Source organism: Leptosomus discolor, chromosome 19, assembly GCF_034619465.1.
Source record: "Leptosomus discolor isolate bLepDis1 chromosome 19, bLepDis1.hap2, whole genome shotgun sequence".
Taxonomy (NCBI): Eukaryota; Metazoa; Chordata; class Aves; order Leptosomiformes; family Leptosomidae; genus Leptosomus; species Leptosomus discolor.
The window spans coordinates 8,683,461-8,695,546 of NC_141409.1; the positions used below are offsets into that span (position 1 = coordinate 8,683,461).

A 12,086-nucleotide genomic window follows, 5' to 3' on the forward strand; every position below is an offset into this window, starting at 1 on the left:
TGCCAGCCCCAGGCTGGGGCGCAGGGGGAGGCCCGTGGGGGCGGCCCGGCGGGCCCGCAGGGAGCTGGCCCCGGCTGCGGGGCGGCCTCCCCCGCTCAGCCCCACGGCCTGCCCTCACTAAACATGGCCTCTCTCTCGCTTTGGTTCCCAACGCAGCGAAGCCCACGACTCCCTTTGCTGCCAGGAACCAAAATGGCCGCCCGGAAACTTCACCGCCGCCCTCACTCAAGATGGCGGCGCCTGCGCCACAGGCCCGGTCGCGCCAGCAGCTAACATGGCGGGCGGAAGGCGCGTCTGGGTGGGGGTCGCCAGCGCTGCGCCGCCCGCACTCAAGATGGCGGCGGTCACCATGCGGCTGCCGGTGGCCCGCAAGACGGTGGGACCGAGCGCTCCCCGGGGCGCCGAGAAGCACCTGGTGGCGCCGGGGGACACGATCACCACGGACACGGGCTACATGAGGTGGGGGCAGCGGCGGAGGGGAGGCGGCGGGGGGGGCGCGGGCCGGCCGGCCTCGGGCTCCCCTCAGGCGGCCGCTCTCTCCGCAGGGGCCACGGCACCTACGTGGACGAGGAGAAGCTGATCGCCTCGGTGGCCGGCGCCGTGGAGAGGGTGAACAAGCTGGTGTGCGTCAAGGCGCTGAAGACCAGGTGAGCGTGGCTGAGGGAGGCCGCTGCTGGGCCTTTTTGTGGGGAGGAGGAGGCGTTTGACGGGGCCGCTCTCTCTGTCCTGCCCCCAGGTACAACGGCGAAGTCGGCGATATCGTGGTCGGGAGGATTACGGAGGTAAAGCTCAGTTTTTGCTGATGGGCCGCGGAGGAGGAGGGTGGCCTGCTGTGGCGTGTCTCGGTCCGATCCTGAGCGCTTCTGACGTTCCTAAAAGCACTTTAGTGTCCCTGCACAGAGGCACTGCGAGCGTGGGGGTTCTCACAGCATCACAGGATGGGTTGGGTTGGGAGGGACCTCAAAGATCATCCAGTTCCAACCCTCCCTGCCATGGCAGGGGCACCTCCCACTAGACCAGGTTGCTCAAGGCTCCATCCAGCCTGGTCTTGAACGCTGCCAGGGATGGAGCATCAACAACGATGAAGCTGGAAGCAGTCGGCAGAGCTGTCATCTCCTGCAGGCTCGGCTGGCTGCGGGACCTCCTGCTCCGCTGAAGAGCTTCTGTTCAGTTTTTGAGTGTATATCGACAGATTATGTTTCTACTCCAGGTTCAGCAGAAGCGGTGGAAAGTGGAAACGAATTCCAGGCTGGATTCAGTCCTGTTGCTGTCGTCTATGAATTTACCTGGGGGGGAACTGGTGAGTGTAGCCCACGCAGAGTAGTGCCGGAGCCCTGTCTTCTGCTTCCACGGCAGAAGCAGAGGCCCTGGGAAGCTCTGGAGCCCGTCCCACAGTTAGCACAGGGGTAGCCTTGGGTTTTGTGGGTGGGTCTGTAGTGCTCTTGATACCTTTAACTCTCAGTGTTATTTGGCCATAAACCCTTCAGTGATCTAAAGGTGTGCTAGTCTGCCCCATTTTCCTTTGGTGATGCGTTTTGCGTGGTGTCCTAAGGCCCCCCCGCAGCGTAGGTATTAACTGATGTTTCCTCATTCTGAGCTACACGTGACTTTTCTTGCATTGTGCATTTCAGAGAAGGAGATCAGCGGAAGATGAGCTTGCAATGAGGGACTATCTGCAGGAAGGGGACCTCATCAGTGTATCCTTCCACTGCCTGCACTCAGACAGAAGAGCCAAGGGGCGTGGGGAAAGCAGCCAGACCTCGGCTAGCCTGGCTGGTGGTGGGAGCTCTCCGCCGGTGGCACTGGGCGGCGTTAGGGACCTTGTTTCCTTAAGTGGCACTGACAGGCAGAGGTCCAGTCTGTATTTTCGGATGGGGCTGTATCACTGCACACCCGGAGTCTGAAATACGGCAAGGTAAGTTGTTCAGAAGCACTCGGTCTTGGCCTCGTTCTGCTCCAATTGACTTGTGTAAGGCCTTTTGGAGGGATTTTTAACGAGAAAAGCTCTGGAGTAGAGGAGGATGTTTTTATAACCCATTCCTGCAGGTGAGGAAGAATCTTAGCTCCTATGTGGGAGCACCGAGCAGCTTCCCCAAAGCAGAGGGAGTGCCCTTGCGTTGCCCTCTGAGCTGCTGCTCCTCTCCCTGTCCACAATTACAGCCTGCGAATCCTGTTTCCCCGACTTGTCAATTAAACCCCGGGGAGAAAAAGCTTCTGACTCAAACTTCATCACTCCTTTTCTGCAGGCCATTGCCCCCATGACTTGTTTCTCTCTCCAGGGCTCTATTTTAGGCTTTACACAGTTGGCATTTATCTCTGGTTTTGTGCATTGAAGTAAGCCAAGGGGCCATCGGAGCGTAGGCTGCAGTTTGGGATTACCAGACCAAGGGTATTAGCACTTAAAAGATGAAAGCGAAGTGTGCTTATTGCACAAAGGGTGAAGGACAGCGATTGGATTAAGAGGAAAAGTGTTCTGCTAAATTGGGCCTCTCACTCCTCATTTTTCAGCAGGGATGGTTGATGCGCGGTTACGATCAAGATATTAACATTTGTGCGAAGCACTTAGACTATTCTTCATCTTCAAAGGACTGCACAGGCATTAGCTAATCCTCCCAGCACCCCCGGAGGCAGGCAGGTTTTATATTCATTGTTTCACAGGAAAAGGTGCTAAAATGGACTGGTTCCTAGACCAGGAATGGAGTGCACGTCAGTGACTTGATGTTCTCCACGGTGGTTCGGGTCTCTCATGCTGAGTCTTGTGGTCTCCTCTTCAGCTTGGCCAGGGTGTGCTTGTTCAGGTCTCGCCCTCGCTTGTGAAACGCCAGAAGACTCACTTCCACGACTTGCCCTGTGGTGCATCTGTGATCCTCGGCAACAATGGTTTCATCTGGATCTACCCAACTCCAGAGCAGAAAGATGAAGAGGCAGGGGGCTTCACCACGAACTTGGAGGTGAGGGTTCAGGGAAGAGGAACCTTCTCCTCCCAGTGATGTTTTCTTAGTCTAACGTAGTCAGAGGCACATGAATACCCTGAGACTTCTAAAATTTGATATTAAGTTCATGGCAAAATTTTTATTAAAGCAGGCTTGCATTACTTCCCTGTGTATTCATCTCTTTTCCTCTGTCCTTCCTCAGCCGGTTCCCTTGTCTGACCGGGAGGTGATCTCACGGCTCCGAAACTGCATTGTGGCTCTGGTTACTCAGAAGTTGATGCTCTTTGACACCAGCATCCTGTATTGCTATGAAGCATCCCTTCCTCATCAGGTACGGGCACAGTGGCGTTTACTTTATGCCACACTGCGGGGAGGGAATGGAAAGGCCGCGTCAGTTGCTGCCAAAGCCAGTAAGTTCGGTGGTGGGGCTTCCTTTCGTCTTTCCAAACATCCCGCAGTAAGTGACACCATGAGCTTCTCCCCAACAAATTGTCTTGCATGTTTTTAGGCACAGTTTGAAGGGTTCTGTGTCTGGCAATGTCCAACTATTCCTATAGAGAAACTAGGTCCATTTTTTTGATAGATGTTGTGTATCTGTTGCTGGGATTATGGACCCTCTGTGATCCCTGTGAAAACGGTGTTAAATTTGGGATTGTGTGAAGGCACGGTGCTCTTTAAGAACCAGTGAAAAAGCAAGTGTTGTCTGTGGTACAGAGACTGGTCTTCTGTTTGTATCCACATCCTGCGCTGCTGGAAGGCTCCCTCAGTTTGACCTCTTGCTGTACAGCTTTTCTCTGCGATTTCTGCCAGCACAGTCACTGGCCGTGCTCTTCTCATAATCGAATAAGATCAGAATTGTCTTCTGCTTTCATTCGCAGTGGCAGCCCACTCGGCTAGATGGGATGTTCTTTCCAACTATACTTTTGTTCTTTGAACTATAATTCTCTCACCTTCCCGAATTCTGGTGTGTGTCCTTCAGGAGAGATTAGGAGTTGTCAGTAGCATCTCCTTTGATTTCTGATGGTCTCTGTAAGAGCTGCTAACTCTGGCAAAGTTCACTTTGCCTTGGACCCTCTGCCACAATAGTCTTGTTTGACCACAACCCCCTAAACTCGCCGCTCATCGCTGTGTGCCAGGGACCCTTGTCCCCACAGTGTGCAGTAGTAGTAGTTCCTTTTTGGTGCCAATGTTACTCTTCTTTCCACTCCAGATCAAGGACATTCTCAAACCAGAAGTGATGGAGGAGATCGTTCTGGAAACCCGACAGAGGTTGCTGGATCTGGAGGGATAGGGCACGTGGCCAGAAGCAAGTCATCTGAAGTCCCATCGTGGCAGCTCTGGATTCTCAGTATTATTTTTTTTTTTTTTTCGGTGTTCTAGTCCTCAAGATTCATTCCACACTTCGGAAACCACAAAATTCCTCATTTTAAGTCCTAGGATACCTCCTGAGCCCTCTTAGTACAATAGTACTAAATAGTACTTAAGTACAATAGCCTTTTAGTGCAGCAGCCTGAAAAATTGATATCTGACTTTTATGAAGATGCAGATGCAAGTGGGACATATCTCATAGCACTTGTTGCCGTGTCTAGTGCTCCTCAACTTTGTGCAGAATGGTAGAGAGGAAGGGAGGTGTTTTGTGATGTTTCTCTCTCCTCAAAGGATTTCTAAATGATTTTGAGTTTCCTTTTACTGTGGTACAGATCTGCCAGTCAGTCCTCTGGCTGAGGGCTCTTCTTTTTCTCTTTGAGACTGCAGACCACAGGTACAAGTCTTAGAGGACAGGAGTATCCACACCCTTGCTAACCACATTTTGGTTCTGGCTTTTCGTGGCTTCTGTGTCTTGAGGGTATGAGATTGGATGTGGCATGAGGCGGCTGTCTACGTGAGGCAGGAGCCATGGGCGAGCAGTGCCTTCTCCGTCTGTGTGTATCCTGCTGGTCCCTTTTTTATGCCTGATGTGGTGAGCTCCTCCTCCTCTGAGGCTCTGGTGTTGTTTTTCTGTTAAATATTTTGCATTTCAATAAATTTTCTGAAACAGATCAGTCATTCAGGAGTGTGTGCGTTAGCTTGGTTTTCTCCAGAATGAATTTGGTCTAGCTTGAGGGCTACGGTTGGCTCAAGTTTCCTTGTGCCAGGATGCTCGGAATGGTTGCAGTGTCCTGTTATCTCCTCTTTAGCTGTTGCTCCTCATCCCACTCAAGCAGGACTTGGCCTTTCACTTCAGCGTATCTTCTGTGCAGAGTTCCTCTGTCAGTAAGTTGCCTGGCCTTGTTCACAGTGGCGCTGTCACCATTGCTTCCCTGCAGGATCCCACGGAGAGGTGAGTCACGCAGCAGCTGTGTCTGGGGGATGACAGGGAGCCCAGTATGACACTGGTGAAGATCTTCAGGCCACTGGTTAGCGGTGGGCGTGCTGAGCCAGACGTTGGCAGTCAGTCACCTGCCTTCTCTGTGCAGAGTGGGTGTGATGTTTTCCTTAGAACATCCTCTCAGACCTCAGGTGCTATGTTAGAGCCGTTTGTACTGGGTATGTATCACGTATGTAGTATTTGTGTTGTCTTAGAGCTGCTTGCACCGCAGTGCTGTAATCCTTAAAAAGGATGAAAAAGCAAAATATCTGCCCTGAGTGTCCCTCAGTCTAATTCTAATGTTGCAAATTCTCATGCTTGCCCCCAGGCAAACGGAAGAATTCTTTGCTCAGTCTTTTCCTGGGAACTAGAAATCCCCTTCGTTGCTTCTCGTCTCGTTCAGACTGCTCCGCCTGCGGCCCAGAGTTAGCGCTAGGTGGCAGATTCGGATCGTGTCTAATATTTACCTTCCCCACCAGCTCTGCCTCGTTGCCCTGCCAAATAGCAAAGGCTGGATGTCTGCCACCGGTGCTGCTACCAAAATACTACAGCATTATGGAGCTCAGTGGCTAAGGACAAGCAAGGACATGGGTAATCTGTTCTGCTGCTGCACAGCTCAAAACTTCTGCCCGTGCTGCCTCTGTAAAATGGTACTTAACTTCTTGGGGGTATCGGTGGAATGCTCCACACAAGGCCTGGGAATTGTTATTTTTATGAGGATTCCCTAAGAAGTGTTGCAACAGTCACAACCTCAAGGTGACTTGGGGGAAATTTTGAAAATTAAAGCCTGATGGTGGCACTTTTCAGGTCTGCATGAGGCTGGTAGCAGCATTATCCACCTCTGCATGGACAGGAACAGTGCAAAAAGGCTAAAAGCCTTTGCATCTTTTAATTAGAAAAGTACCTCTTTTTTTCCCTACCCAATTGCTGTAGTTTAGCAGCTGTTTTATCTTCTTACTGTATGGGGAGATTCAGGGATTTCTGCTGAGGCTTCTAGCTATAAGCAGATTGGGGGTATACGAGCAATGAGATAAAGTATCTGATATTCCCTTTTTTTAAAGCATTTTTGAAGGCTGATGGAGAAGCCTGTAGTTAATCCAGTAGATCTCTTTGCATCTCTGCCACTTAAATTTAAACAACTGTATGTCAGTTAAAGGGCAAAGGGGTGAAGAGACTGTACTTCACTACCACCTCGAGAGACTGGATACCTGGAAATGGTTCTGCTGAACTGGTACACGAAAGCAAAATGCTTCTCTGTCCTCAAGCAACCTCTCTGCAGGCATCCAACAGGTCAGAAAGGGGTTGGGGGGGTTTACGAGGCTCTTGAAAATGCTGTTGGTAATGTGGTGGAAACGTGCTGAAGAAGTGTGCTCTGGAGGTGGTTCAGAGTTGGATCGTGCTCATGGGTACCAAGCACGAAGCTGTCAGACCTACAGGGTGAGATAGTGCCAGGTTCTCATAACACACATCTTAGGAAAAGGGTGCTGGTGTCTCTGCAGCAGGCTGTGTGGGCTGCACAACTGAGTTAGAGGTGGTTTTTTTTTTTCTTTTCCTCTCTCTTCCCCCCACTTTCCCCTTTTGTTCTTTTTTTTTTTTTTTTCCCTCTACATAGCGGTCTTTAAACCCGTGGTCTATTTCCGTGCTTCTTATGCTAGCCCCCTCTCCCCGCTGTGAACATCTTTTGATTATTTATGCTCCATAAATGAGTATACAACCTGAAAAACAAAGAGCTCAAGATCGGGACTGCTTCAGCTCTTGAGCTTTCCCATTCCTCCTGCTTGCTGCAGCATTCCTGATATTTTGGCCTCGGGGGTGCATTAAATGGGGGAGAGGATGTGACTCATCCAGTTCCCGTACTCCCGAATGCCTGGCACTTTCGGTTTTAAGCCTGAGAACCCGAGCACCAGCCGGCAAGGTTTGGTTATGGATCCTTTCTGCTCGGTGGGGGCAGCTGAACGTCCCGGTATTTTCCTCCCTGGCCACGAGGGGTCATTGCTGTTCTTTGCGAATTGAGCCAGCGCTCGGCCAGGCCCCCACCGAAATTCTGCCACAGGGCTTCAGCGGGGGCATCGCGGGCTGTTCCTGCATCCCCATCAGAGATGAGGGTGACAGACTTGCGTGGGGAGGGAGACTCTTCCTGAGCAGTTTCCAAGGTGCCTAAGAAAAGTACCCGGCCAGCTGCCATTCGCTGTTGATTTGGCTGAATCCCTGTGGCTTTTTGTTCTCTTGACGAACGTCGAGGGCCACCAGTGCTCGTCCATCTCAAAAGCAACTGGATGTGCTGCTGGGGCTCATGGTTCCCATACGGAGGGGCTTCAAGTATCTCTATTCAGTCATGACCCACAGTATGGTGAATGACGTCCCCAGGGCCCACGGAGATGAGAGAGGAGTCAGACGGGGTCTGGGGGAGGCTCTGGTATCTCGGGTAGGTGGGGGAGCTGGGGCCTGTTTTTCCACAGGCAGGTCTGCACGGGAGTATGGGCAGGCGATCTAGAAATGCCTTTGAAACGGGAGGTGCTGGAGATGTAAAGGAGGACGCCAGCAGAAGCAGCTTTCTCTCGAGTTCTTGAAATAGTCTGTGGGGTTTTGCTAGGCAACTTCTAAGCAGGAAGGATGAAAAGGAGGAATCTATATCTTCTCTGGTTTAAGAACAAAACCGTAGTTGAAAGCAGGATGAGAAAAACCTAATAAGTGTTCATTTTTATATGGGGAACTAAAGTGCCCGTGCAGGCACTGAAGCAGCTTAGACCAATCTGATTTCTTTGGTCCCCTGATGGTGGGGAGCCTGTTTGTAAACCAGCTGTAGCACCTCCCTTACTCCAGGGTTAATACATGGCACAGACATGTTTGAAAGTGGGGCTACGAAACAGTTCCCTTGCTGGTGAGTGCTGCCTGCAGAAACGAGAACACAAAATCACTCATCTGTAGAAATCATTACCCTGTTTCTTGGTTTCATGTGCTACTATGAAGAATGGCAATCCCTCCCTTTACTCCCAGAAATAACGGTTGGGATTTAAAATTTGTGCTAATGGGTTATTAATCCAGTTACTGCCGCTTATTGTGTTACTTCTGTGTCATCCACATGCAGTTCTGCTGTGCAGTTGAGGTGAATGGTATAAATACAAAGCTTTGAGCAGACCCTAGAAGATACTGAGGTTACAGGCAGTCTGGAAATGGTTGTCTTGGTTTCCTGAGGACTGGTTAGTAGGCTAAGGTTTATTATTTGGTAAAGAGGTTGAAGCTTTAAGATACTGTTACAGAGGAAATGGAGGAAACTTCACTGCAGCTGTTGGGTGTAACAACCCACACTTAGTTGAAAGTAAACAGAAAAAGTATTGAAATTTCTTCCATGAAATATATGGGATATACACAGGCCACATGCAAGGCTCGATTGAAAGAAACAGTCTGTAGATTTTTTATTTTTTATTTTTTTAATTCTACGAGGCAGGAATGGGGCAGTTGTTTTCCTTCGGCAGGGCTAAACCTCCTCCTGCTCTGGCTAATGTCACTCCTATCTACAAGAAGGGTTCCACAGAGGACCCAGGTAATTATAGACCCATTAGCCTCACGTCAATCCCTGGGAAAGTTATGGAGCAAATCCTCCTGGGGACTATCACAAGTAAACTTTGTTGGGAAAAGCCAACATGGATTCTAATTCTCTTAGTATCGCGGACCTGTGGCAGTCTTCTGGAGCTCACTCTGCTTCAGCCCTGCCGTGGTAGGAGAGATTATCCGGGATGCTCCAGTCAGACCCAAAAGGGAATAACTTTTTCAGTAAAGGATGGCTGATACTGTTTTTTGTAACGAATTTCTCTAAGGCTGCTCGGCCTGTGGTGACAGACAGCTTTGTTTCCTCAGTTTTCTTCAATCCGGAGCTGAGCAGGGGGTTAGATCACCACAGCGAGAAGCTGATCTGCATTACTGAGATAAACCTGGGGAAATTCTGCTGAGTTAGAGAGACGTGATTCTGCATTTGTCTCAGCATAACATACCAGAATTTCTCTCTCCTGCATGTGTGCAGCACAAACAGCCTCAGCACCTGCAATCTGAGTGACTGATGGAGAAATGAACAGAAAGGGTTTGGGATCAGCCTCCCGGGTAAGAATTAGCGATGCAGGAGCAGACTGGCTCAGCAGAGGTGGAGGATCCTGTAGGGCTGTATGAAGTGCTACATTTCAGATGCTATTGTTGGAAGATGAAAAATACACGTCTGCCAGGGACCTTGAATATGGCGTAGGAGACATGGAGTATGTTTGGATTTGTCACGAGGGAGGAGTCGGTACAAACAAGCCACTCTGTGTCCAGATGGTTACCCTGAGCAGGAGGCTACTGCACAAAATTGCATTTGTGTGTTCTTCCGTTGTCGAGTGGGAGCAACCACAGACCTTTGACCAAAACACCCTGACCTCAAGCTGCTGCCTTGACGCTCTTCTATTCCCGAGGTGAACAGGAGAACGTATGAGAAACGAAATATCTTCAGCGTCACCGTCTGTGCTCTTTAGCTCCGGGCATGCTCGTGCTGCATATCTAAGGGCACCACAGTCCAGGCTGAAGCATTTGGGGGTTTAACTTCATCTTTGTACCAAATGGTGCACAAAAGTAGATCAATAAAATATTTATAGCCACATTCATTAGCCTCTATGGCTGTTTTTGGTATCAAGTTCTGCATATGCTCCGACAGCATTAATAAAGAAGTGAAGTTCTTTGTGCAAGCAGGGTGACTGATCCCTGGTTGTGGAAAAGCTGAGGATTGTGCACACAGCTGACCCAGTATGGATTTTTTTTTTTTTCTTTTTTCTTTTTCCTGTCCGTCTCTGCAAGAAATCCACGGTCCAGAGCTGGCCAGGGGCCTTGAGACCTGGATGCAGGAGGGGGTCTGGCTTGAGGCTGAACGAGCTCTCAAGCTTGTCAGATCTAAGGGAAAACAACTTGGCTGGCCCTTGCGAAGGAGTAAGGGATTTGACATGAGCTTGACTGGCATTTGCTAGTGATGTTACACTAGCAAATCCCTCTTCCACCTGTCATTTCCACCATCTTGCCCTTCATCCCACTCTCCTCACCGGTCTCTTTTTATTTCCCCTCATCTTCCCCTTCGTGCCCTCTCCATCCATGTCATCTTCCCCTGGGCACCTCCACTTCCCTCATGGCTTCACCCTAGAGACGTCATCGTGCCCCCCCCCCCCCAGCCCCCTGTTCCCTCATCCTCCCCCCATTCCCCTCATGGCTCCCCTCTCCTTCACCCCCCATTCTCCTCACTGCTCCCCCCTCCCCAACCCCTGCTCGCCCCTCATTCCTCTCAGACGTGTGTCCCCCCCCCCACTCTCCTCAGGAGCTGTCTCCTCAGGAGCTCCCCCCTCACGGACCCCCCCCCCCCCGCCCCGGCTCCCCTCACTGCCCCACACCGCCCCATGGCCCCCGGGGCGCCCCTTTCCCGCCCGGCAGGTTCCCGTCATGGCGGCGGCGGGGTGCCCGGCCGGAGCGGGCAGCGGCCGGACCGGGCCGGGCCGGGCGGGAGGCGGGGGCGGCGGAGGAGGAGGGGCCGGAAGGGGATGTGACCGCCCGCCCCGCCGGCCGGGGACGGGGCTGCGCCGCGCCGGGGGTTCCGGGATCTCCCTCGCCGCCTGCAGCCGCCCCCCGCCAGTCTCGCCCCGCACCGCGGGTGCCCCCGGCGGCAGCCCCCGGGGTATCCTCCGCCCTGCGGCCCTTCGCCCCCCCCCCCTCCTCCTGCCAGGCTTGGCGGGGCCCTCCCCCGGCGTGCGGCCGCACGGCCCCGCCGCCCCCCGCCCGGCCCCCTCTGCGCGTCCCGCCGCGGCCGGGCCGGGCTCGGCCCCGCTCTCGCTGCTCGCCCGGGCCTTGCCCGCCGCCGCCGGCGTCCCCCCGCGGGGATGCCTCCAGCCCGGTCACCCCCGCTTGACCTCTTCTGGCTGCTGTGCAGGAACCGGCCTCCCGGAGCGCGTCCCCGGCCTCGCACCGGGTCCCCGGCACCCGGCTCCGTCTGAGGCGGGCAGCAGGCCGGGAGAGCGGCCACCTGCGCCGGCCCGGCGGCCCCAGCGTTGCTTCGACGCCACTATGGCCCCGCAGGCCCCGCTGGCCCGCTTCGCCTCTGCCGGTGTGCGGGAGAGGTAGCGGCGGTGCGGGTGGCCCGAGGCTGGCGATGGAAGAAGGCGAGGCGTCGTGAGGCCGGACCGCAGGAGCCCCCCGTCCCGTTCCCTCGCCCCAAGGAGCGTGTGGAGCCCACCAGCCCCAGAGCTGCCTCTGCTTCGCCTCGCCAGCTGACATGGTTTCAGCGCACTTGATCCTGCTAGACTTCAACGACACTTGAAGCCAAATACGTGGCTCTTTGGCCTTTGCTAACTCAATGCTATGCAAAAGAAAAGGAGAAAAAAAAAAAAGAAGCCTTGACACTGGTTGCAGTGGGAATGGCTGTTTCCTGCCCTGGGTGAGCCTACATGTGGTTTCTTGCTTGTGAGATGAACTAATTCTCCTTTGCCTGGTGGAAGACACGCTACATGTGGCAACCTGAAACTTTGGTAACGCTTGGTCATTACTAAGCAGTTGGAACTTTTACTTTATTTTTTTTTTTTTTTTGGATAAAGTCACCTAAGGAGCCTTGTTGCCATCTTAAAAAGCATTGGAGGATTCTGTGCTTGTCTTAATTCTTCGCCTCAAGTGACTTTATCACACAGTAAGTGCAACCAACGCACCCACCTAAAATTCTTCTTCAAAGCTCCTTCCCAACCTGGAAGATCAGGGATCACAGACTTCAAAAACTTCTCGTCCTGGGAAAGGCTGCCCATAGTTACTTT

The 12,086-nt window shown here is 52.6% G+C and overlaps 1 protein-coding gene across 3 annotated transcripts; it reads left to right on the forward strand.

The window, feature by feature from the left end:
- The first annotated feature begins 334 nt into the window (after positions 1 to 334).
- EXOSC2 (exosome component 2) lies at positions 335 to 4,972 on the forward strand. Of its 3 annotated transcripts, XM_086475681.1 has the most exons (9): positions 335 to 459; positions 546 to 647; positions 737 to 782; positions 1,211 to 1,300; positions 1,632 to 1,697; positions 1,847 to 1,915; positions 2,775 to 2,951; positions 3,136 to 3,264; positions 4,144 to 4,972. In XM_086475681.1, exons 1-9 carry the CDS (start codon positions 335 to 337, stop codon positions 4,222 to 4,224), a joined length of 885 nt encoding a protein of 294 aa, XP_086331807.1. In that variant the 3' UTR covers positions 4,225 to 4,972. The 3 variants fall into 3 exon arrangements, with proteins under 3 accessions (XP_086331807.1, XP_086331808.1, XP_086331809.1); XM_086475682.1 differs by lacking the exon at positions 1,847 to 1,915 and having other exon boundaries at positions 347 to 459; positions 2,784 to 2,951; XM_086475683.1 differs by lacking the exon at positions 1,211 to 1,300 and having other exon boundaries at positions 347 to 459.
- Positions 4,973 to 12,086: the final 7,114 nt, after the last annotated feature.